This window comes from Rutilus rutilus, assembly GCF_951802725.1.
Source record: "Rutilus rutilus genome assembly, chromosome: 21".
NCBI lineage: Eukaryota > Metazoa > Chordata > Actinopteri > Cypriniformes > Leuciscidae > Rutilus > Rutilus rutilus.
Genome location: NC_140226.1, coordinates 19883388 through 19907040, shown reverse-complemented (window position 1 = coordinate 19907040; position 23653 = coordinate 19883388). Strand labels below are relative to the sequence as shown.

The 23653-nt window shown below is 37.0% G+C and overlaps 2 protein-coding genes across 5 annotated transcripts in view; one reads left to right on the top strand and one right to left on the bottom strand.

The window, feature by feature from the left end:
• Nucleotides 1–1356: 1356 nt before the first annotated feature.
• On the bottom strand, nt 1357–23005 carry ugp2b (UDP-glucose pyrophosphorylase 2b). Of its 2 annotated transcripts, none has more exons than XM_084393301.1 (10): nt 22880–23005; nt 17490–17623; nt 15707–15814; nt 10104–10289; nt 8414–8547; nt 6280–6577; nt 5815–6012; nt 2427–2669; nt 2101–2205; nt 1357–2015 (listed from the first exon to the last, which is right to left on the bottom strand). In XM_084393301.1, exons 2-10 carry the CDS (start codon nt 17586–17588, stop codon nt 1908–1910), a joined length of 1479 nt encoding a protein of 492 aa, XP_084249427.1. In that variant the 5' UTR covers nt 17589–17623; nt 22880–23005; the 3' UTR covers nt 1357–1907. The 2 variants fall into 2 exon arrangements, with proteins under 2 accessions (XP_084249427.1, XP_084249426.1); XM_084393300.1 differs by lacking the exon at nt 22880–23005 and adding an exon at nt 21999–22278.
• wdpcp (WD repeat containing planar cell polarity effector) overlaps nt 21755–23653 on the top strand; it is a 75558-nt gene continuing 73659 nt past the window's right edge. The window contains exon 1 of one of the 3 annotated variants that reach the window (XM_084393296.1): nt 21755–21842. Coding sequence is in view for 1 of the 3 variants with exons in the window: in XM_084393292.1 (XP_084249418.1) it covers nt 21840–21847 (8 nt within the window). In the remaining 2 variants the exon portion in view is untranslated. Of the gene's footprint in view, nt 21848–23653 lie in introns of all 3 variants that reach the window. The other 2 variants (XM_084393294.1, XM_084393292.1) reach the window with 2 other exon arrangements.

Sequence of the window (23653 nt, the reverse complement as noted above, 5' to 3'; positions counted from 1 at the left end):
AGTGGCAGTTGAATTAGGATGTTTTTGCATTTGATTTGTTGTATGTGGTAAATGTTTTTACATGTCAACATTAATAATATTAGCCCATCACTGCTATGATAATAAGCAACACATTTCACCGAAGTGTGATGCAAAAAGGGAAAAATAACTTAATACTCAAATCACCCCTAGATGATGAAAGCACATTGCGTGTAATGTTTTTATCTTTTTACTTGGATATTTTGAAGCTACTGTTTAAAAAAAAAAAAAAAAGTACTTTTATAATTAATTTTACAACTAAATTAAATATTTAAAATAGTTAAATGGTTAAAAAAGTGTTCAGTAATAGAAATTAGTATTGAGAATCGTTATATATTCACTGGTATTAATAATGACTACTGAAACACTAACACCTATATGTACTGATAAAAAAGGATAAAATTCATTGTGATACATTGAGAATGCACTTGAATCGTAAGACCAGTAAATATTCAAGCTTCTAAATAATAGAGGCTATTTGATTTGAAGATTCATTTATTGAATGAAGTAATTTGCCTCATGCATTCCTGTGCAATGGATTCATGGGACTTTTCTGGTTGACAAACCTCTACTAACTACTAACCACCACCAGACTTTTGAAAGCAGCTGTGTGGTTATTATATTAGAGCAGGATCTGTAAGCCCCATTTCCTGTTTTTGCTTCAAATGAGCTCATCTTGTGACATTAATACATGTTCGCCAAAATAACATTTCATCCCCATGTGGTTCTGTTAATGTGACAGGAACTGATTTCAATCCAAAACACTCAAAATTCATCGGTATTGTACGTTGGACATTTAATTTTACTTGCTCATTTCCCTGTTTTTACAATGAAATTACCATTGCCGTCATCTAACGCTCCCTTAAAGTTAGGCTAATCTTTAAAAACACCAATCATTTAATAGCACTGTTAAATGTATCTTTAGCAAATCTCAAAATGAATAGGCCTACCCATGTTTCATACTACACATACAATTTCAGGACCTCTTTGATCTTAAATCACCAATGTGTGTGTGTGTGTGTGTGTTTCCTGCTCTGTGTGCAGGTTATTAAAAGCAGGTTTAATGCTTGGCTGCTTTCACATTAACGGACCAGTGGAACACAATAACCTCCTGCCTCCAGGGAGTCTGGGAGGCCTTGTGTAGAGCCCTTAAACACTGCTGCAATGTTAGACGCTCTTTTTACTTTCTTTCCCTTACTCGTGCACATGCCTGTTCCCTCGCTTCCTTATTCCTGTTCATTATTTACTGTCAATAATAACAAGCATTTGTGTTTAATTTCCAGGGAGTTTCTGTGAAATCCACCTTGAGCAGAAATGAAGATACATTCACTGCTAGTGTTCTGTTACATATTGCACTTTATTTAGTTCCATAGAACTTTCAGGATCTAGAACAGGTTCTAGAACACAAAGACGGAACCATCAGCCTTCACTGTCGCAGAACGCTTATTGCTTTGCACTTTTTATTTCACATTTTTGAGCACGTAGAAGGATCAGTTTGCGATGCCATAGATACAACGAGAGAAACACTGAATTCTCAGAGTAAAAAACGAAAACAAAACACAATAAAAAGACTTGTGTTACACATTGAATTTGAGAACCACTGAAGGAAAAACACACACATACTACTACAAAACGAATGTCTCTGGAATGATGTGGAAGTTGTATGGTGTCTGTGGCGCTGTGTTCAGCACCATTGATGGAGGCTCTGAGAGTGGCAGGTGTGGGTTGGTCATGTGATTTGGCATCCGGGTCACTACACAGATGTGCTGTCTTTTATTTTCCATCATGGAATGTTGATTCTGTCTCCGTGGTTGGTTATGATGATGAGGACAGTGGCAGGTGTGGATCAGTCACGTGATTCTGCATCCAGGTCACATGACACAAAGGCTTCAGTGGTCCAGGATCCGAAGGTTTCCGGACACTATTTTGTTTTCCAGCATAGAGCCAGCCGGAATGTCGATTCGGTCTCCATGGTTGGCTATGATAATGACGGTTCCCTGGAGAGGACAGAGGAATAACCGGTCTGTGCAACATCCTGCAAAAACGTCTGATTGCAGAATTTAAGATGTTCCTTACTATTACCTTCAGTGAGACGTGCTTTCCGAAGGTCACATCACCAGACACCGTCAGGTGATCCAGCTCTAGCATGTCTGGAATGCTCTCGAATCGTGAGATATATTCCTGAACCTGAAAGACAAGAGAGAACTGGATCAAGGCTTGCTAAGTATTAGCTGAGAGTGATTGTTCTTTAGAGAAACAAAAGCTGAGATCATGCTGAGATTTCTGCCTGGCAGACTTGGTAATGTCACATTGGTAATGTGATCGTGCCTACACACTGTGTAGTGTGAGAGGAACACCATGTGTTTTGAATGGATCATTTGTTGTGAATGCTTCATTAGGTGCGGTACCTTGGTAAAAGAGCTGCCCAGTTTGACGTGAGGAGTTGTGGGAAACTCGCGCCTCTCGCTCATGGTCAGAGACCCTGCCTCCAGGCTGTACAGATTGGACATAACCAGTAGGAGGTCAGATGTGGTTTTGACAGGCAAGAAGCGGCTGCGAGGCACGTTAATGCCCAAGGCATTATCAAAGCACTTGATGGCTGCACCAACCGCAGTCTCTAGCTGAATGACATTCAGACCCCCGTCTATAGTCTGAGAGAGAAAGAGAAGGATTTTAAACAACAGTTTTGTTATTCTCTTAAAATTGTCAAACAAATGTATTTATATGCAGGTTTAAAAAAAAAAACTCAAATTTTCAGTGTAGTCTAATACCCCACTGTGTATAAAATTGGACCTAAAATGATTTTTAAACCTTAAATGGATTATTGAAAAAGAAAAGAAAAACTGTAGGGTGGGGACTTGGTTGTATCCATTAATCGAACTAAATGAGTGGAGAAGTCGAGCATACATCACCAGTTGTCACTCCAGTAATGACATTTTCATTAAAAAATTACATTGTGAAAAATAAAACAAAAAAGTGAGAGGTATCACTGCAAGCACTGTGAAGCAGTCTTGGTATCACACAGGCAGAAAAAGCGTAAGGTTGACAGGGACAGACGTGGGTGGGGATTGGATGTAAAGAAATCTAGAACAGACTCTATCTATATTAGAACAGACTTCTGCCGGGCCTCGGGGGAGAAACTGTGCTACAATACGAGCTCTGCTGAACTGTGTACTACTTCACAAAGACACACTTAATTGGTTATCTAAATGAGCACATATCATAGAATTCTATTGATTTTATAGAATGCAAATTATAATTATTACACACTACCCACTTTGCATTAACCAGACGCAACCCTCTTCTGTCTTAACCAGCTTCATGTGTGGAGAGACAAATCACTTGTAAACTGGAAATTCTGCATTGCGTTTGGTTTGGGCACAGTGATAGTGAAAATGCTATTTTATGTATCAGTAGTTTTTCTAATTGTTGAGGTCCCTGTATGTCCTCAAAACAAAAGGAGGTTTTTTTTGCTCACCTCTAAAAAATGTGTCCCCCAAAAAGTATAACTATATGAACTGACACACACAAAAACACACCTCATCTTATGGTTACCTTTCAATTCTTTAGTCTCCTGTGATACACTGAGAACAGAAAACCCAAAAGAAATTGTTTATAAATGTACTTTTTAATGTCAGTTGTAAAACCCTCCATAAAATCCCCTGATCACACTCTGAAGCCTCGGCTCGAACTAGATCCCAAATGATTCTCCACTCAAATCAGATATTGGATATGGTATAAAACAGATGCTCAAACGCAGTCTCCACAACATTAGCTTGTTAAAGTGCTTGTGTAAAGAATAGACTGTTAAATAAAGATGGACAACGCGTCTCCGCTTCCTTCCACTGTAGAAAAATGAAGCCAAAATATCCCAGAAACAGTCATTGCAGATTTTCATTCGGAGCCCGAGTCTGCGCAGTAATGATTCTGAGGTGGACCCGTATGAAGGTCCTGCTCATACTTCTGCTGCCTCAAACTCAATCGCAAGCCCAGCTGTTAACCACCCCGTTTTTATTGCATCAAATATCTAACTGATATATCTAATCTAAGGGTGCTTTCACACTTGGTTCGATTGCCTGTTCCGAACCCGAGATCGATTGCTCCCCCCTCCCCCCGCCCCCGATGGACTGTGTTCACATTATATTATTTGTATCTGAACTGCGGTACGCTTGCGTCATCAAGCTGCAGCTGGCGCGTGCTCGCGTTGCTTGGTAACCGCTATGAAAAAGCGTCAAAATGGATAGAATTGCTCGCTTCACATTTGTTCTTCTTTTTTTAACCTTTGGTTTTGTTTTCAAAGAAAAGATACAGAAACACACTTACGTCTGTCTGCCGCAAAAATATTAAAACCGTTCCAAAGACAGCGGGATGTCCGCCGAAGACAATTTTTGTGGAGGCAAGCAGAAATCATCTCTGCTTGCAGTGCGTCAATCCCGCTTTTCGTCAAGGTAAGTGTATAGACCCTTTTACAGTTGTTAAACACACACGCACGCAGGCACACACCACATTATATGGCATCAATAGTGGTTCACTTCCGCGATTTGGTACGATTGCGTTCATATCAGCAGCGAACCGTACCCGAGTTCACATGAACCGTACCCCAGACCACCTTTTTAAGCGGACTCGAGTACGGTTCGCGGGTGCGCACCCGAGTTCGGAAAACAGCGTTCACATCATCCAAACGAACCGAACTCTGACGTCATTCGAACCCGGGTGCGCACCAAAAGTGCTAGTGTGAAAGCCCCCTTAGTGTAATTGGATTTTTACTTTGGGTCGCGTCCCATTTTATTATATGGAGAGGGCGGGGCTTATGACCTATACTTCAGTCAGTCACTAGGGGGCGATCAAAATGCTTTGGCTTCCCTTTTCAGGACATGTGCGGCACACTTGATGTAAAGCAGGGGTGTCCAAACTTGTGCTGGAGGGCTACTGTCCTGCAGAGTTTAGCTCCAACTTTCCTCAACACGCCTCTCTGGAAGTTTCTAGTATGCCTAGTGAGACCTTGATTAGCTGGTTCAGGTGTGTTTAATTTGGAATTGGAGCTGAACTCTGCAGGACAGTGTGGCCCTCTAGGAGCAGGACCGGTCACCGCTGGTGTAAAGGGTTTTGTAAGTGGGTTTGATTCAGAAGTGAACACTCTGCAAAGGAGACTGCTGAAGCGCAGTGTTACAGGGTCCCATGTGGCCTGATACATTAATTATGGTCTCACCTAGGGTTTCAGAAGTGGTAGTGGAAAGAAGAGGAAGACCAGGGAAATAAAACAAGAGGTTTCTGGTGCATAGTTAGAAATCGTGCTTTACAACAAAATTAAGAGTGACTCTTGGGGGAAAGGAAGACTTGACAAGGGAAATTAAAACTTCAAAATAATAAAAAAAACTGAAATTCAAGTTTCTGGTCTACTAGTTGTTCAAATAATCCTTTCATTATCACTACATTAATTTATGCATTTGGCAGACACTTGCGAGTAGCAGCACAGTCAGAATATAAAAGTAACATGTAACCATGTCAATTGCAATGAATTGGCCAAACCCAATTTAAATTCTATTTGATTGTAAGGGGTGGTTTAAACCGTTTCTAATTAATTCGATAGGACATGTAAACACTTGATCTGATTTTGAACTGGAACTGGATTTGAAATAAAATCACTTATTTAGCGTTCATGTAAACAATATGTTCAGATTCATCAATCAAACTGATTTAATTCCAACTGAAACAAAAAGTGTCTATGTAGATAAAATACTTTTTTTCCACACAAGCTGCGGTTACTGAAAGTTTTTACAATTAGAGTTTTCCTACCTTGGGGTTTACTATGATTTCCATGTCCATGGCATTCTGTTCCTGTAGTCTCTGTATGGCAGATAGGGAGATCCACAGGTTGTTGGTGTTGAAGATCTTAAACTTGGTCACTGATTTGAATTCATCAACATGAGCCTTGGGAACCTGGGCGATCTCCAGTAACCGAAGCTTACCATCATACTGAATGAGCGTACCTCCCTAGACAACAAAAACATGCAACATTCAAAGTCAATACAACAAATATAAGCCTCGTTCCCCACAAATAAACCTCATTTATATACATGCATGAACAAATCTTTTACCCAAGCCAATGAATGTAAATGTAAAACCCTACCGAATTAAATGCAAATTATTGAATTGATTGGACAAAAGAAAATATATCTGTTCTGAGAATTTCTTGTTACACAAGTCACGCTGTTGTTTTGTACTACTGTATGATATCACTCACAAGTAATATTCTCTCACCTTCACATCTGCTCTGGTCTTGTCTGTGACCTCCATGATAAACTCACAGCGTTTGCCATTTGGCTGGCTCACCAGGTGATTCAATATACACAAGTCTACCGTTGCGCCCAGGTTATCGATGTTGGAGACAAAAATATACTCCTTCCCTTCAGCGATGAGCTGCTCCAACAGACCAGAGTTATAAAAGCTGGCGTAAATGTCACCATGACCAGGTGGATACCACACATCTGCATTCTCTCCTGTCATACCCATGTCCGTAGCGACCGGCAACAAAGACTCCTTATTTATCCGTGGATACCTGCAAAATTCAGAGAAAGAAGTCTGAATTTCTAATATAGATTTTTAATACTGAGCATCGGACTTTAGTTTAACTAAAACTAAAAAGTTACTAAAATGACTAAAACTGAGATAAAAATATATTTAAAGCCAAATATATATAGAAGAAATGACAAAAGCACATAGCAAAATTACTAAAACTAAGTAAAATAAAAACTGGAAAATATAAAAATAAAAGATAATTCTAAATATTAAGCTCAGGTAAAGGACTGGATGTTATCAAATATATCAAATGGAATACTTGTAATACTGTAATACTGAAATACTTCATAATAGATCAAATGGATAGATAAGATAGATGCAAACACACAGTGTCAAAAAGTGTTTCCTCTTTACAGAAAGAAAAAACATGCCTTGTTTATGATTATAAGCACAAAAAATACACTGCTTATGCAAATGTATTCTCAGAGGGGCTCTAAAATCTTCTCTGGCTCCTGCATTTCAGGCTTATTCAGGTCAAATGAAGCCAGGGAAAACATCTGACGTTTTATGTAGCCTTCATCCTCCTCCTCTTCCTTTCATCACATTGTCTCTTCCACAAGCTTCAGCTTCAACCGGGACTGAGTATGTGCTGTCTTTTAGCACTGTATTCTAAATAGCATATTTAACCGTATCCCACGAGTGTCTGTTGTTAGCTTTGAGATAAATTTCAACTCTGACAAGTCCATTAAATATTAACGTATCCCTATTATTGCTTAGAAACCTCATCAATCTTTAACTTTTTACAAAACTTTTTAAGTGTTTGCAGGCTAAGGGTCAGCAGCATGCATTATGAAGGTGAAGAAATTCAGCTTTTTTATCCTGCGCTAAAACCTGAATGACAAAATGTGTTTTTGTTAGATGTGTGTGGTAATGCGATGTCATCAGCTGAGTGGTATTTTGTGCTCAAACAACATAAATATCATAATATTCATGTGTATATATCTGTGGTTTGTGTTTAGTTCGCTATACTCAGAATACTTGCTATGAGAAGTCAGATAAATCTTGAAAAACCTTCCTTTCCTAGATATAAAAACTATGAATAAATGCAGTTGCATGCCCATTCAAACCGAGGGGGCACGAGCCCCATCAAAGTTTTTTGCCAAAAGGATTTGAATGCAGCTTCCAAAAGTATATTTTTACATTTGGTCAACCCTTTGAAGCATATGATCACACTGGTGTGATTAGAACGCTCAGTGCATCACGTGATCAACTTCTAAATTTAAATCTGCGTTCGCGCTTTAGCTGAACCAGAGACGGACTGTGTTTTCAATCATATAATGGTAATTTTATTTTTCTGACATTTAAATACAGATAAGTACTAGCAAAAACACATGTATAGTTTGTAAAACTTTGGAGCAAAAAAGCATGCGGGTGGTTGGGGGAATCAGTCCAAAATTTTACAAAATATACATATTTTGTTTCCTTACATTAAATTGACTTTTACCAGAGACAATTTATATTTGCTTTTACTAATCGACCAAACTCAGCGTACTGATGGAGGACTTAGGTTTGCAGGACTCAAAAGAACAGCCTCTGTTTCACAAAATGCGCTGAGATAAGGTGCACTTTGCCTTGCGGTGTCCGTGCTTATATGCTTTGTTTGTTTCTGTAAGCTACAAAATACGTTGAAGACTGAACTCCCCACTCAAGTGGTGCCTTCTCAAAAATATGCATTACATCCCTAAATAAATGAAACATATTTCTATTTTAAAAATGTAAAAATAAATGTAAGACTATTTTATGTCAGGTAAACACGTGTGTGTGTGTGTGTGTGTGTGTGTGTCTCTGTGTGTGTGTGTGTGGGGGGGGTTAATACCTGCTCTGGTTGAAAGTGTGTATCTTGACCCTGTGGTGCGTGTATTTCTGTAAGATCTTCTTGGTGTCTTCATCCGTATTGAAAGAGTTCATTAGAACCAGTGGAACATCAGCGTTATATGTTTTATTCAAATGCTGAAGAGACCAAAGAAAAAAAAAATTACTATCTAATCTCTACAGTTACACTGTTGTGATGAACATTGTCAATAATTTATCAGAACAGAAGTATTATGTGAATTGGCTAATATCAACAGAACTGCAATAAACACAGAAAAAAAAAAAAAAAAAAGATGCCTATTTTTGGAGCAAAGTTTAAGCCAAGTCCTAGACACCAGTTTCAGCAGTAATTATTTACATATTCAGATAAATTAACAGAAACCCTTTACTAAAAGGCACAAGTGTCCAAATAAATGCAGATGCCTTTCAACATAGCACAAACATACATAAACTATCTTGTGAAAGTTTAGTCACACAATAAAAAGTTTAAAACTTTATTTTAATTATTTTTTACAATTATACTAGGGGACAAAAACCTTCCACTAATTGAAGAATTACCCACAAACACAAACAATTTCCCTGTATTAATGGTACCTGTCCAAATAACTACAAAGTAAAAAGAAAATGCATCATACTCTTAGAAACTGTTATATATTATACGGATGTGTTGACAGATTTTAGGTCCTTTTCCTGTTATGAATGTATGCCCTTAAGTCCTAGCAAAAGAGAAGCCAAATGGTATAAACTGGCCTAAGGGCTTGCTAAAGGCCTGCCAAGCACAGAAACGACAGCCTGCATTTCTGTGGGAGAAGGACAGATTACCTATTTACATGTACTAATAGGCCTTATTCAGTGAGCAGGATATCTGACGACATGAGGCAGGTAAATGGTCTGCCGAAGAGACACTGAGCTGAGTGTTCTTCAGCGAGGGCGTCCCACAGGGCTCAGTATTCTGCCCCTATCTTTTTCCCTCTTGCCCAGAACACAGCCCTCTCTGTTTTGGTTTCACCCTAAGTTCTCTTTCATGCACACTACCTACAGTCCATGGCACTGAGAAAAATAACCAGCACAGAGCCTGTTTCTCCTAGTGTAAAATGCTGGCTCTGTATAAATGATGGAATGTGCCTGTGTTTTACAGCTGTAGATGAGGAGAGCAAGAGAAGGGAAAGACAGAGGAACATATGTTTGTGATTTAAGACTTATGGGTGGAGGTCTATTTGCTCACTTTCAAATCTCTCAGACAGCTGCTGCTTTTTCCACAGCTGGAGTGATTTATATTTCTTTGGGTTCAAATCTGAGAATCTCTCCTATTTGAAATACATTTACAAGAGACAATAATTGAATGTGTGTCCTCTACAGATAAAAACAAAAAAGGTTATTAGAAAGACATTATCTTGCAAAATGTGCAATGAAAAAATGCATAGAATTGTAGCAATGTATTTTTATTTATTTATTTTTTACCAAAAGCTGATTACATAATAAAATGCAAATTATATGCAGTAGAGAGGTAATTTTCTATTTTATGGAAACAAATAAACTAGACATGTTTAAACCAAGGGCTCGATGTTTGGCTTGTTAGCCCCTTTAGCCCCTGCTGAACAACTGTCATTGAGATGAATGGGAAGATATTATAGACCTCCATGGATTAAACTATTAAACACAGTACTGCAAGCTGTCAGTGTCATGTGACAAACCTCGATCTGTTGGACGGTCAGATCCAGGAAGGTATTCTCGTTACGGACACTAATCAGGCTCTTGGGCCCTTTGCAGCCCATGCTGGTTCCCAGACCTCCATTCAGCTTCACAACCACCAGCTTATTCAGACTGTCCGCTATGTTGTCTGGTATACCCTTCACCTTAATCTTATCGTATGGCTGGATCTGAAACAAAGACAAGAAAGAGAAACAACTGTCAGTCAGGGCATACAGTCGTGCTCAAAAGTTTAAACACCCCTTCCAGAATCCGCTAAATGTTAATTATTTTAACAAAATAAGAAGGATCATACAAAATGCATGTTATATTTTTATTTAGTACTGTCCTGAATAAGATATTTTACATAAAAGATGTTAACATATAGTCCACAAGACAAAAAAATAGCTGATTTTATAAAATATATATGTTGCTACTGCGTGTTTATTCAAATAAAAACATTATTCATCATGTATTTTCAATTCCTAATGGTTCTTCTACAAACTGTGAATCTTCGTCTGCCCATGAAGATTCAGAAACATTGCTGTAGAATGACAGGTAGAGTTGATTCTTTGACTTTATCAAAGAATGTTCAATTAAAATTCACTTTTATCACACAGTGTGCTCCATTGTATTGTATCAGTTGGCAATAACATGATACGTAATTATTGCCATATTCATATACCATAGTATTCATATGTTAATCCGATGAATTCCAAAGAATACCATTTGCTGTTTTGTAATTTGGTTCATTGTTTTGATTGGCTTGGTTAATTCCACTCTGTGCAATGAAACTAGGTCATACACAACCGTGCAGTTAAAAGCATCTACTCTGTATTGACTGCATTTTTATAATGCTTTTTTATGGCCAATAAACAAACAAAAAAATAAAAATAAAATAAAGCACGCACATTCATTATCACATCTGTTAATACTCCTGGATTAAAATCATTGAGTAACAGCAGTGATGAATGTGACTGTTAAAATGTGAAAGAAAATATTCAGTAGTATTACAGAGAGAGAGAGAAATAATAATTCTGTATACACAGAACTTTTATAACATAACTCTTCTGAAAGGATTCAACATACTTTTTGCACTTAAAAAATAGCACTTACAATTGCACTAGTGCTGTACTGCTTGCACAAATTCGATATGGTAACATTACTTGTATTACATTACTTCCTGTTTAATGCTTCTGGTGGTATCTCACTAAAAGGGTTTGCTAAATTAACAAATGTAAGTGATTTTTATCTGCCTCTACCACGATTGTGTCCACCTGCTTATTGTTCTGTTAGTCTATGGGCCTTATTCATGAAACATGAGCAGAACAAATTTCTGTGTAAATCATACATACAATTTTTTTTTTAAACTGTAGCAATTAATTTAGTGTATTAATATACATATGAACAGATTTACGATTTATTTAGACCGAAAATTGTTCGGCTCATGTTTCATGAATAACACCCAATGTCCTTAAACTCTGATCAGGCATTGTTATTGTTGTGGTAATGTGGATTAAGTCTTATTTTTCAAGTTTTTAGTGTGTTCTCAGATTAAGCAGCATTTAAATCCTTCCTTTTGAGACCGAAATTCAAGACAAACACACACACAGACACAGTATATTCTTAGTGCATACTACATAATACAGCTGAGGTGGAATAATTGTGCCAACAAAAGGCACATGACTAAACCCGAATCCAGTTCTAAACTGCTCTGACACCACTTCCCCCAATGTCCTAAACGAAACCTGTCTGACTGAATTAACTAACCTGTTATCAAGAGAACAACAGGAATTCCTAAGAAAAGAAAGAAAAGAAAAGAAAGTATGAGAGACCTGAGCTTCAAAACAACGTGACGTGTTCTGGCGGCCATATTGGTATTCCCTACCGACAGCCAAAACCTTGACCTAAAATTATGCGATTTGCCAGTGGGACTTTTCTGGCAGGATAAGTGATATATAGAAATCGTGAAGATTTTGACACAGGTAACTGGCCTAACACAAAATAGATTTATTTATGTATGTAATTATCCAGGAAATATTAAACTTGAACATATATGGGCTTGTTATCAGAAACTTATTTGAATATATTCAATAAATATTACAATACATACTATACTATACTATACTATACAAATATTACAAGCCTCTACTACTATATTGCTCTGTATTGTATTAAAAGTAATTTGCTGCCTTAAATTAAGTACAATCAACTTGAATTTTTAAGTCATTTCAACTTAAATTACATTAAACAATTAAAAAATGAGAAAAAAAAAATTGCTTAAAGCAGCACTCAGTAGCTTCGGGATTTCTTCGCTGTATTCTCGCTTTTTGCTCGCAGGTTTCTCTCTAGAGCTCCCCCCACAGCTTCGGGATAGATATTTGACAACACTGTTGTAAAAACTCGTTGGTGATTCTCAGACACCAGAGGCTATAGATCAACGACATCAAAGCAGATGGGACATTCTTTAAAACGTCTTCTTCATTCGGGTTCGAACAGCGTGAGGGAGCGCAATAATGACAGCATTTTAGCAGATTTCTTTTGGCCGTAAAGCAATTGTTTACATCGCGAGACCTGATATCACACGAGACTTCCTGACGCGGCGGCCGGCGGCCCGCCGCCCCAAAGTTGCAAGTGCGTTTTTTTTTTTTTTTTTACTGTGAAGGTTTAACTTATCTTGCTCAGAGTGACATAAAGCTTCATGTCTTTAAATCCATACGCAGTCAGCTTTATTTCTCAGAATATGCTGTGAAGCGTGTATATAATTTCCTGGCTTTTTGTTGACCAACGTCTACTTCAGACTCTTAGAGAACTTGTTAAAAAGCCACAGGTCAGCTCAAATTCTATGGCTTTGCATATGAATGTGCTAAGTGTTATTTGTATACCTTGTTAAGTCGTCATCTTTACTGATTCAAAATACATGCTGTTATTGAAACCACTGTTGAATCATTTACATTTTCTGTATGAATAAAAACATTATACAACACAACATAATTACATAACCACAGTGAATAATTGTACATAGCGAATTAAGTTGTAAGCGCATGCCTTACAAAGCATATTCAGATTTCAGAAGAATCATTTTGACATTTGTAATACAAATCTTGAGGTGTCTTGTTCATCAGCTGATCTGATATTCGCTACTGTAATGAAGATTAATGTAACTTTTAATAAGCAGGGGAAATTCCTAACTAACTAAAAAAATAAAAAAAACATTTAAATGTTTATGACGTTTTCTTTGTAAGAATGTACATGGAGACTTCAGATATAAAAACACTGACTCATTAGGTAGCTTTCTCATTAAAATCAGATGATTTCCAATTAATTCACTAGAGTGTGGGAGAATCCTAGGGAATACCAACATGTGGGGCGAGGCGGCTTCACTTTTTGACGTCATGAGCAATGCAGTCATTTACTGTGTATATATACAGTAGATCAGTGGTTGAGTCAGATTGTTTAATTATTGTTTCTGGTTTAGCCACATTCCATTTGCTCTACACTCAAACCTGTTACACATTCACAATCATATACACACACACACACACGGATAATAAAACCTCACAGCTCCCACAGCGTCACAAGACCAGAATCTAATTCGCACAGTCAGAAAGTCTGTTTGCATCATAAGCACATTAGAAGAGCTTCTTCCGTCTTGCAGAAAGAGAGGCTGATGAACAACTACAGTGCTTAAAGGTTCACAGAAGTAATAAGGCATTTGACGATAAACATTACCTTAAGATCATCAATCTGTGTGCAGTGCGTTTTTAAATGTGGAGTAATTACTGTGGTGAATTAAGGCAGGAAGACTTGAACTAGACTCATTCAAACAGGAAGGATAACATTCCCTTTGGTACGGTTCCTACTGACATGCAAATTATGAAACAGACTTGCGGGATAGCTCCTGCATTTAGGAATCCTTTGCTGACACAATGCTCAACAATAATAATGACGACCTGGGGCCAGTTCAGCATTCTAAATACTCCTTACCTTTATTATGTGTTTTTATGTCTTGCAAACAGAAACATTGTGTTTTTATGAAGTATCGAACACAGTTGTTGCTACTTTTGCTGATGTAAATCTGTCAACAAAGTAAAGTTATTTAGTTGACACAAGAAAAGGTCTTGTGATCATCTTGGAAATATCAGAAAAATGATAAATTAATCATGTTTTTATTGTACTTCATGTCATAATTTCCTGCATAAGTGTTTGAATTGAAAGCTGTTAAAAAAAACGGTTAATATAAAAATATAATCCTAATTTTCTGACTCTTATGTAATAAATAAAATATATTTAAATTTAAAATGTGCATTAAAATGCAACAGTTGAGCTAATCAGGTTTTTGAACTGAGATTGGATGGGAAATATCATGATGAACTCAACATAAAATCAGGGTAAAGATTTCTGGGTAAAAGTTCCAGTGACTTGATGTTTTTACACCACAAACAAGTCAATCAGCAACTTATCTTGGCCTTGGGTATAGTATATCTAATGGGATGACATTGGTCATTATTACAGCAAACATAAGGCATGATGTTGCAGGATCCAGAGGGCAAGTTCTGGCAACGACTGGTTAGCCTTTAAACAGCCAGCAGATGTTTAACGGAGAATTAGTTTTTTGGGCAAAGACAGTTTCATAAGGACATGTCGCAATGACAGAAAATACTGCAGTACATAGAGCACTTCCCTCAGTTCCTCATCCCAAACCAAACATATTGCAGTAATTCCTCCAACAACAACCTCACCTTCTTCAAATATCATTCAACTGATATGCAAACACACATATATGTAACGGTCAACTTTACTTTTTGAGTCTGAAAGGAGCTTGGTTTTAATTCTTGTCTTGTATGTGCACTCAAAACAGGAATTTCTGGAGTGATGTATTTAATATCCTGTTCAGATAAACTTGCTATATGCTGCAGACTATAGCAGCAAACATTTCATAAGCAGTTTCATAGTATAGCCTGCATGTGATTCTTTGTGGAGCTAAAAGGCTTGCGTGTGGGTTTCTGGCTCTTCCAGAGCATTGCATAATCATCACAGACCCAGAGGAAAGCAGACCGACACTGGATTCTTTATGTGAAACAAACACACACAGCCAAATCAAATTAGGAGACACTTTTGTTCACTGTTTGTCTTTCTTACACCCCCCCCCCCCCCCCTCCTCTTGCCCACAGACACAAATCAATGTCGAAGCTTTATTTTTAATTTTCCTTGCACACACACAATCATTCACACTATGTCTATCTACACAGGCTAATACTTTAACTCTAACTGGACCCAAAGTCTTTGGATACTTATGTATTTAAGTGTATGAATGGCATAAAAATTAATTCATGCTGGAATGTGGGAAGCTTTTAATCATAGATGGCTAATTCCCAGAGCCTGAGGCGATGCTAATGGCAACACATGAGACTCAAAGCAGAGGCTCTGAGTGCCGTTCACCTCTCGGTTTTAATACTTGAAGTGTGCATAGACAAGCTAGGCTTGACTTTCTCTGCATATTCAGCTTATAGGTCTACTAACAAAGTAACCAAATGTGGGCTAAATTAAGAATCCAAGCGAGTGTAAGAAATAGGCTTGTGTGCGATCAATCACTTGCTTATCTTACCGAGTCCTCAGGGGGCCTGTTGATTTTTGGCCACTCTACTGAAGGTCCCTTCACCTGCAGAAATCGGTGGAATATCTTCCTAAAGCCGTCAAAGTCCTTCTTAGACACCTGGGGAAGAGAGCAGGCAAAAAAAAAGAAAAAAAAGAAAAAGTTATTGAGGACTGTCCTTCCTGTTTTCTCCTTCTGAGAAACAAATACTTAAAACTCAACCTATTTTGGCAGATGATGCCACTATAGGCCTATCCAAGAATGAACAATGCATTAACCTCCATAACCAGGCCATAACCTTTATTGACACTGAGAGATATTTTCAGAATAGTGGTGAGTCAAAAGGCATTTCTCAATCATTCAGTACTTAAACTTTTACATTTGCCTTTAAATTTAAGGGCATCAGCATTTTACCGCTTCTCGTTTACTTTAAATGGGTGACGTCATGCATTGCTAAACTGAAGTGTAGGTTTCGTTGCCCTGCGACACTGCCGTTGCTTGCACACAATGCACAGTAAACATTTACATTTTGAAATACATTTTAAAAATGTATATTTAAAATATAAACATATATTTATAAATAGAAAACATATTGTGAACTATTATTACAATTTAAAACATATTACTGTTTTTTCTACAAACGCAGCCTTGGTGAGCATAAGAGACTTATTTCATAAACATTAAAATAATCTTACCGACCCCAAACTTTTGAGCAGTAGTATATATAAATAATATTATACGGTGAACACTTTACTGTTTGATTAATAATAGACAGCAATAGGTCTATTAGAGTGTATTTCACTGGAACGTCTAATTCAACTGTAAACTGATGACTTATCTTATCTTTACGTCATCGATCTTATCATACTTTATTTGAACTAGCAGGGTGTGGGTTTTAATACGTCATTTGGCAGTAAATGTTTGGGTGGGATTATGGGAGTCTGTGTGTTACGGAGAGGGAGGGGTGACACAAGCGGTCAGCATGTGTCATGATGATGACGGCTAAGTCTGATTATTACCATATGGTGCTGAGGAAACACTGGGGTGAATCGCCAAACAGCTCAGAGTTTCACTATGTGACGTGCTCAAATGAACTCTACTAACTGAGAATTTCAGTGTAGCTAAAGAAAGAAAAATGAAAGCAGGGTAAAAGATGAACAGAAGGAAGTGTGTAGGGGCTGAAGAAATGCCAGAGAGAAGATGCATCATGATGAAGCCAGTCTCATGGTGAGACTAATTAAACATCAGCTCAGCAGTGCAATGAAATCTCTCCCGTCATGCTGGCACGTCATTCATCAGCTACAGCACTCAGATGGCACCCAAAGAAGTTTCCTCTCATTTCTCATCTTTGCTCCCTTGTCATGTCTAAATGCACTAAAACTGAGACTATAAAAAAATAAATTATGATATCTACTTTTAATTAAAAGCGCACTCGCTTGAGATAAAAACAGTCATATCAGTAGCCTAATAAAACAGGTTTTATTTAACATGGAGCAGGTTGGCTCTTAGTCTGACATGTTGAGATCACATAACCAGCCAAATACCTCTAGCTTTATCGTAAAAAAAAAAGCATCACAAACGTTAACAACATTGATAATAATAATAAAATTAAAATAATTTTACTGTATTTTGATCAAACAAATGCAGCCTTGGTGAGCATAAGAGACTTCTTTTTTAAAAACATTCAAAAAACTTACAAACACCAAACTTTTGAATAGTTGTGTCTATAAATCATAAAAAAAAGTTAGCTGAATTTTTGAAAATGTGTTGAATTTTTTGTAAGCTTGTATCTCACCTCAGCGTCTGCACCTTTGGCCGTGCTTAAGAGTTTCTCCAGCTCAACATGCATAGAGCTCTCCAGCTGCTGTCGCATCTCTTCCTGAAACTGAGTCATCCCGTAGAAGTTGCTTGGTAACTCTTTACTCAGACCTACAATTGAAACCACACACTTTAATGTTAAAGTTTTTCACATAATTTGAATGACTTGTGATGAGTCGTACCAATAAAAAAATACAGTTGGTGTGTTCAACTTTAAATACAGTTCCTTAATAAATCTTTTAAATAAAATGATTTGTAATAAATCTTATTTGCAGTGATAATATGTCCGTATGATAAGGAAGTTGGCAGCTTTTACTGATAATTGTACATACCACTGCCTTACTTTTGGCCCAAAATTAAAATACCAGAAGGCATGAATGTTATCATCAAGACTTGAGCATTTAAAGAATGTAAAACACACATCATCAATGGCCTCTGGGTTAATTTCCTGTATTGGCCATTACACTGACTGTACTATAAGGTGTGACTCAATACTTTCCTGTTCTACCACAAATACACCCCTTTATCCTTGAGAGAAAGAGAGGTTAAACCACATTATGTTTGATTAGGTTGATTCAATAATAGATCCTGAGGTAGCAGCCTTCCAACTCTGATTACCTTTAGACATCAGCTTTTATAACTATGTCGTGTTCAAGTGTGCTACCTTCTACACTACATTTCCGGCCACCTGACTGAATCCTGCTTGACCACATTTCATCTGTATACACCCAATCTAATTCATTCGTCTGCCATAGTGCCAAAATAGGCTTTATGCTGAATGTCACATGAACAAACATTAAAACAGGTCTAATTGCATCAGCTTGTCAAAGAAAGCCTGGAAAGTTATTTTTACTGTTGCCGTTTTATTCTATTTAAATATCTAAATGTTAGTAAGAAGAAAAAAAGAAAAACACTTTTAGATATCATTATCAATCTGCATATGTGATGGATATCGGTTATGCTCATCTTTGCTTGCTCCTTTGAAGGCATCTTGAGTAAACAGCTTTATATTTAACATAGCACATACAAAAGACTTGAACCAGTCCAGAAGCAATGAAGTTTGTTGCGCGTAACCCCCAATAATTATCTTCTCACATACTGCCTGGCATGTGACATTTAACTTCTACAACACTGTCAGCCAGTGCATTAAATAAGAGACCATTTCTGTATTTCTCAGAATTAGTATTTGTGCTTTTGTATGCTGAAAACACTCAGCGAAACAAAGTGTATGTCACAATACCATACATGGCTCACGATACAGCAATTCTGCGATAATGAATATATTGCTAGACAATCCTATAATGATACATCACAATATCTGTCTAACTATAAAAACAAAATACCAGTGAAAAGGTTAAGTGCAGGTTTTCTCTCTTTATTCAAGTCCAAACTGTTAGAAAACAGCACAAATAGTTTTTCAGTCTGTAAATTAAATTGAACATTTTAAGTAAATATTTTTTTTTCAATGAGATCAGAGTGATTGCTTTGCATGTTTGCGGTATTACCCATGCACTTTACTTTTACCAGGCATCTGTCCCATCAATGGTATAAAAGCCAAAGTGGGTCCAGACTTTGGACTTAAACGTGGCTGGGGCATCTATTATTTTACTCCATCCACCATCCTGTTTAAAACCTCTTTTTCTTAAGCTAGTTAACTTATGTTCCTGTTTCCCTCATTCATGTGTTGAGGGCCACCTCGAGAAGCCATGACGTAGTGATGCTGGGAGCAGGGAAATCTATTTAGAACGGCTTATTTTATTAATTAAAACATCGATATTTGGCGCCAGCATATCGATTCTCGTATCGCATGGAGAAAGACAACGATATATTGCCCTATCGATATTTTGTCCCACCCCTACGCTACTGACTAGAATTTATACTGTAGCGCCAGTCAAACTGAATAGTTGTTGTGATTTGCTATTCTTTCATTTGCTTCGGCATTTATGGGGTTAATTCGTTATATTATCGGATATGGAAGAAAGTATGTAGAGCTTTTGTTATTGGTTTGATACACTGTAATCCTGAATAAAATCTTCAGTGAGCGAGATCTTCTGTTTTGTCATTAGTAAGACACAACATTTAAATTTTTCGTTTCATTTTATTTAAAACGACACTGCAAAATGATAATGTATACATTTTTCATTTTATTGAAAAGGATGAACAATGAGAACAACATTGACAAACAATTCCTAATTCCGTTTACACGAAACACATCCTTTGTCAATTATAACTGTGGTAACTCAAATACTTATCTTAATATGCAAATGTTAAAACTGTGATCCAATCATAGCAGTGGGAGTTTACTTCCAAGTCTTGCAAGTGTTCGAAAGAGAGGGTCAAAAACAGGATAGAAAACAGCTTATTACTAATAAAAAAAGGCTGTAAAAAAATCTTGATAACATTATAAGTGGACCTCAGAGAACATTATAATTTTTTTTTTTTTTTTACAAAATGCAGTTCATGGCCCCTTTAAAGAAGACAGTGACAATGCAAAATCAGCTAACAGGATGACCAGGGGTTATTTTGCATTAATAACTGTACATTATTTCACATACACAGCTACTTACCAAATAAAATTAAAAAAAGGACAATAAATAAGCTCTAATGTTATAAAGAATGACAATGGAGGGATGCAGGAAGTATGATACTACCAATACTCTGGGGGTATTTTGTAAAGGTACTCTGTAAAACGGATAACTTGAAAATTGCCATTAACAAATGATTGTACCAACACATCAGTAGTTCATCTCACCTTCACAGCAAAGAAAACATGAAAGATAACTAGAGTGCTCAGCTATTTAGAGCCATTAACTCTCAGAATGCTACTATCATCAAAATGTGCTCTGCATGGGTCAAAGTGCAGCCACGCACTGCACCGTACATCCAGACGTCCAAAAGTCTAAAGCCGGGTGCACACTGTGCGATTTATAATTGTCCTTTACGATTGTTCCTTGTCAGACTGTACAAACATGTTCACACTGTAGTAAGATCTCAGTTGACCTTAAGGTCATACTATACGACAATGAAGACGTGTTAAAAAAACGTTTTACATCAATCAATGACACGTTTGGTGACAGTGGGCTGCATTTACATGTGAGATAGAAATGTTGGCTACAAAGAAATCTCCAACGTTGATTTTGGTCATGGCTTGTCTTGAAAAACAAAGACAATTTGACTCGTCGTAGGATCTTCTGATCTTCTGACACTGCCAGAATTTTGTCAGAGGTCAAATTTAATCACAATGGTCATTAATCGGCTGTCGGTGAGCACGTCAAACTGACGATCAAAGACTTCAGACTTTAGCCTAGGATCAGAGGAATCTTTTAGGATTTGCAAAATTGGTCTCAGACGGCCAAATCATGGCCAAAATCATACAGAGTGTGTCGGGCTTAAACAACTAGAGAAAATGCTTCATGCTTTTATTCAAAATAATATTAAGAATTTGATTGAAAATGTGCAATTGCATGTCACTCTTTTGACTGTAGCACTCAAGCTCAAACTCCACAAGGTTTTGTAAAACCTGATGCTCTTGTTCTCTAGTATGATTTGATAATGATTTAAAGTAACAACATCTGATCATCTGTGCAAAAGAATCATCATCAGCAAGTGACAGTAAAGTCATTTATAATGTTTCAAAATATTTCTATTGCAAATAAACACTGTTCTTTTAAATGTTCTATTCGTCAAATAATCCTGAAAAAAGTATCATGGTTTCCACAAAAATATTGTCTTCAAAATGTATAAGAAATGTTTCTTGAGCACCAAATCAGTTAAACCATATAAAGTTATTTTTAATTGTAAAAATATTTCACAATATTACTGTTTTTACAGTATTTTTGATCAGATAAATGCAGCCTTGGTTAGAATAAATCATAATAATAATAAAATATAAAATACAAATATTTTAAAAATCATCTAAGTAAGTCATCATGTTTCTTAGTATTATATCTTTTAATTCCTAAAGCTTTTTAATTTCAAGATTTAAATTAGTAGGCCTACTGTACATTCGAAACACTGTTAAACGCAGACAGTCAGAAGACTTAACTCAGTAACTCCTATAATTATGTTTAATGTAGAATATCTTTAAATTAGACGCTTTCAGGCCAAATGAATAGCTGTCAGAGAACCAGACCTCTAACAGCAAAACCAAAGCGAGGAATGGACCGACAGTCTGGAAAGGTCAAAAGTCTATGAAATGCCCTACATAAACGCTTTAATTTCTGCAGAGCCAGATTTCTAGAGCAACTTTTTCCAGTCTATCAGTCAACATTGACTGAAGGGTCCATTCAGCTCTCACTCTCATCAGGATTCAACTGACAGCTTTTACATGGTGCGGTAAGATCCAGTTGATCACTAGGATCATCTAATTAATCAAGACATATCGGGAAAACCAATACAAACTTAAAAGTACTTTATAAGTAGGCCTACAAAAAGGAAAAAGAAAACGAAAAAAAAAAAAAAAAAAGAAAAAGATTAATGATCTTACCTTCAACGTAAAGCGACATAGTGCTACAGAATAGTCCTCTAAACTCAATGAAATGCAGTTCGGTTCAAAATCACAACAAAAATAATCCTGTTTTTTTTCTGTCATGGGAAGAACAGCAAGTCCAGTCGGGATGTGACGCTTATTGGTATTAATAATAATAATAATAATAATAATAAGAAGACAGAAGGTCAGCTGATCGATTCTCTCATTCTGTTCACGAGCGCTTTCCTGTCGTCCACCGTTCACACACTCTCGCTCTCTCTCTCTCTCTTTCTCTCTCTCTCTCCTCCCACTGACTATCAAGTAACGCAGGGTGAATAAACGACTGCCTCCTTAACCTTTACTCGCGCGCGCGTTTATTGCTCAAAGGAGACGGTGTTAAAAAGGTGAAGTAATTATGTGTATCTCTCTGTGTGTAAATATAGGAATTGCCTTTATGCTCAGCCCCTTTCGGTCAGTCATTATTTAACACGTCACATAATTACAGTCGCACTTCCTCGATCACATCCTCCCGATCCTGGCTGCGTTGTCTTGGGGTCATTTTAAAGATATTAGGGCCAGATTTGATAAGTTTAGGGGGTAAAGGACGAAAAACATTTATATCACTATATTCTATACTAAGAAATGAGTTGTTAGAAGCTGCAATTGTATCATTTATCATGGACTTCACGCGTTATTGCAGTATTTTACTTTGCAATCACAGAGCAGTGATGTTCTCTCTATGCATAACGTTAAACCCATAGCAGACGCTTGACGTTATCATTGCATCGAAAAAACGTCGACTTTTAGATTTTTTTTTAGGAACACGGTAGAGGTGGTCCCATGGCGTTGAAGTATTATGATTGCAAAGCCAATGTGAAAGTAGATTTGAAGCGTCTTACTCTGAAGGCTGAAGGATGCTGTCGGGGAGCTGCTGAAGGTTGTTCCGGAACAGCGACGTGTGTTTCCCTCTCTCTGACCAACCAACTTTCTTCTCTCAGAAACAGCAGTGCGGGGTCACTGAAACACTGCGGAAGTGTTTCACCAAAAACATTGTTTAAAAACATCATACGTTGAATATAGTTAAATTAATATTTTTTTTTGCTTTGAAACCAAAATGATGTACGCCACTTGTCATCCATTTATTTATTTTATTATTATTTTCGGTAATTATTGTGATTTATCCTAGTCACCCAGTCTTGATGAATGGTGATTATGGAAAAATGTATCAGTTCACACTTAAATTTTTACATTTATAGTTGCAACGGAACAGCGGGTTCTTTTAATTTATGAAGTAAACAAATGCAAGTTATTTATTACCAGCGTTAATGTATTGCAAAGGGGAAAAAAATGTAAACTCGCAGTAACCAATGAAAGCACTGCATTTCAGTACGACGAATCTCATTGGCTGACTTCAGTCGGGCAGCAGTGTTGCCATGTCCGCATACAATAAGCGACTTTAGGGTTGCTGCTTAATTAACTAATTCACTTATAAATATTTTTTTTATCTTATCCGTAGAATACAGTCACGTTTTGGGGATTTCTAGTGCTTGGTCACCTTAGTACAATAAAACATCACCTACCTTACTTATTAAGTATCAAAAAGACGGCAAATTTTGGATTGTTTTTCTATCGAGATTTGGCAACACAGTCGAGAAGGCCACGTCTGCAGTCTC

Bases quoted from the DNA above. Each gene is read 5' to 3' on its own strand.
- ugp2b (XM_084393300.1), bottom strand. The intron at 10,290-15,706 runs GTAAGATAAGCA...TCTTTGTTTCAG, and splicing joins ACAGGCCCCCTGAGGACTCG to ATCCAGCCATACGATAAGAT. The intron at 8,548-10,103 runs GTTTGTCACATG...TGGTCTCTTCAG, and splicing joins TGACCGTCCAACAGATCGAG to CATTTGAATAAAACATATAA.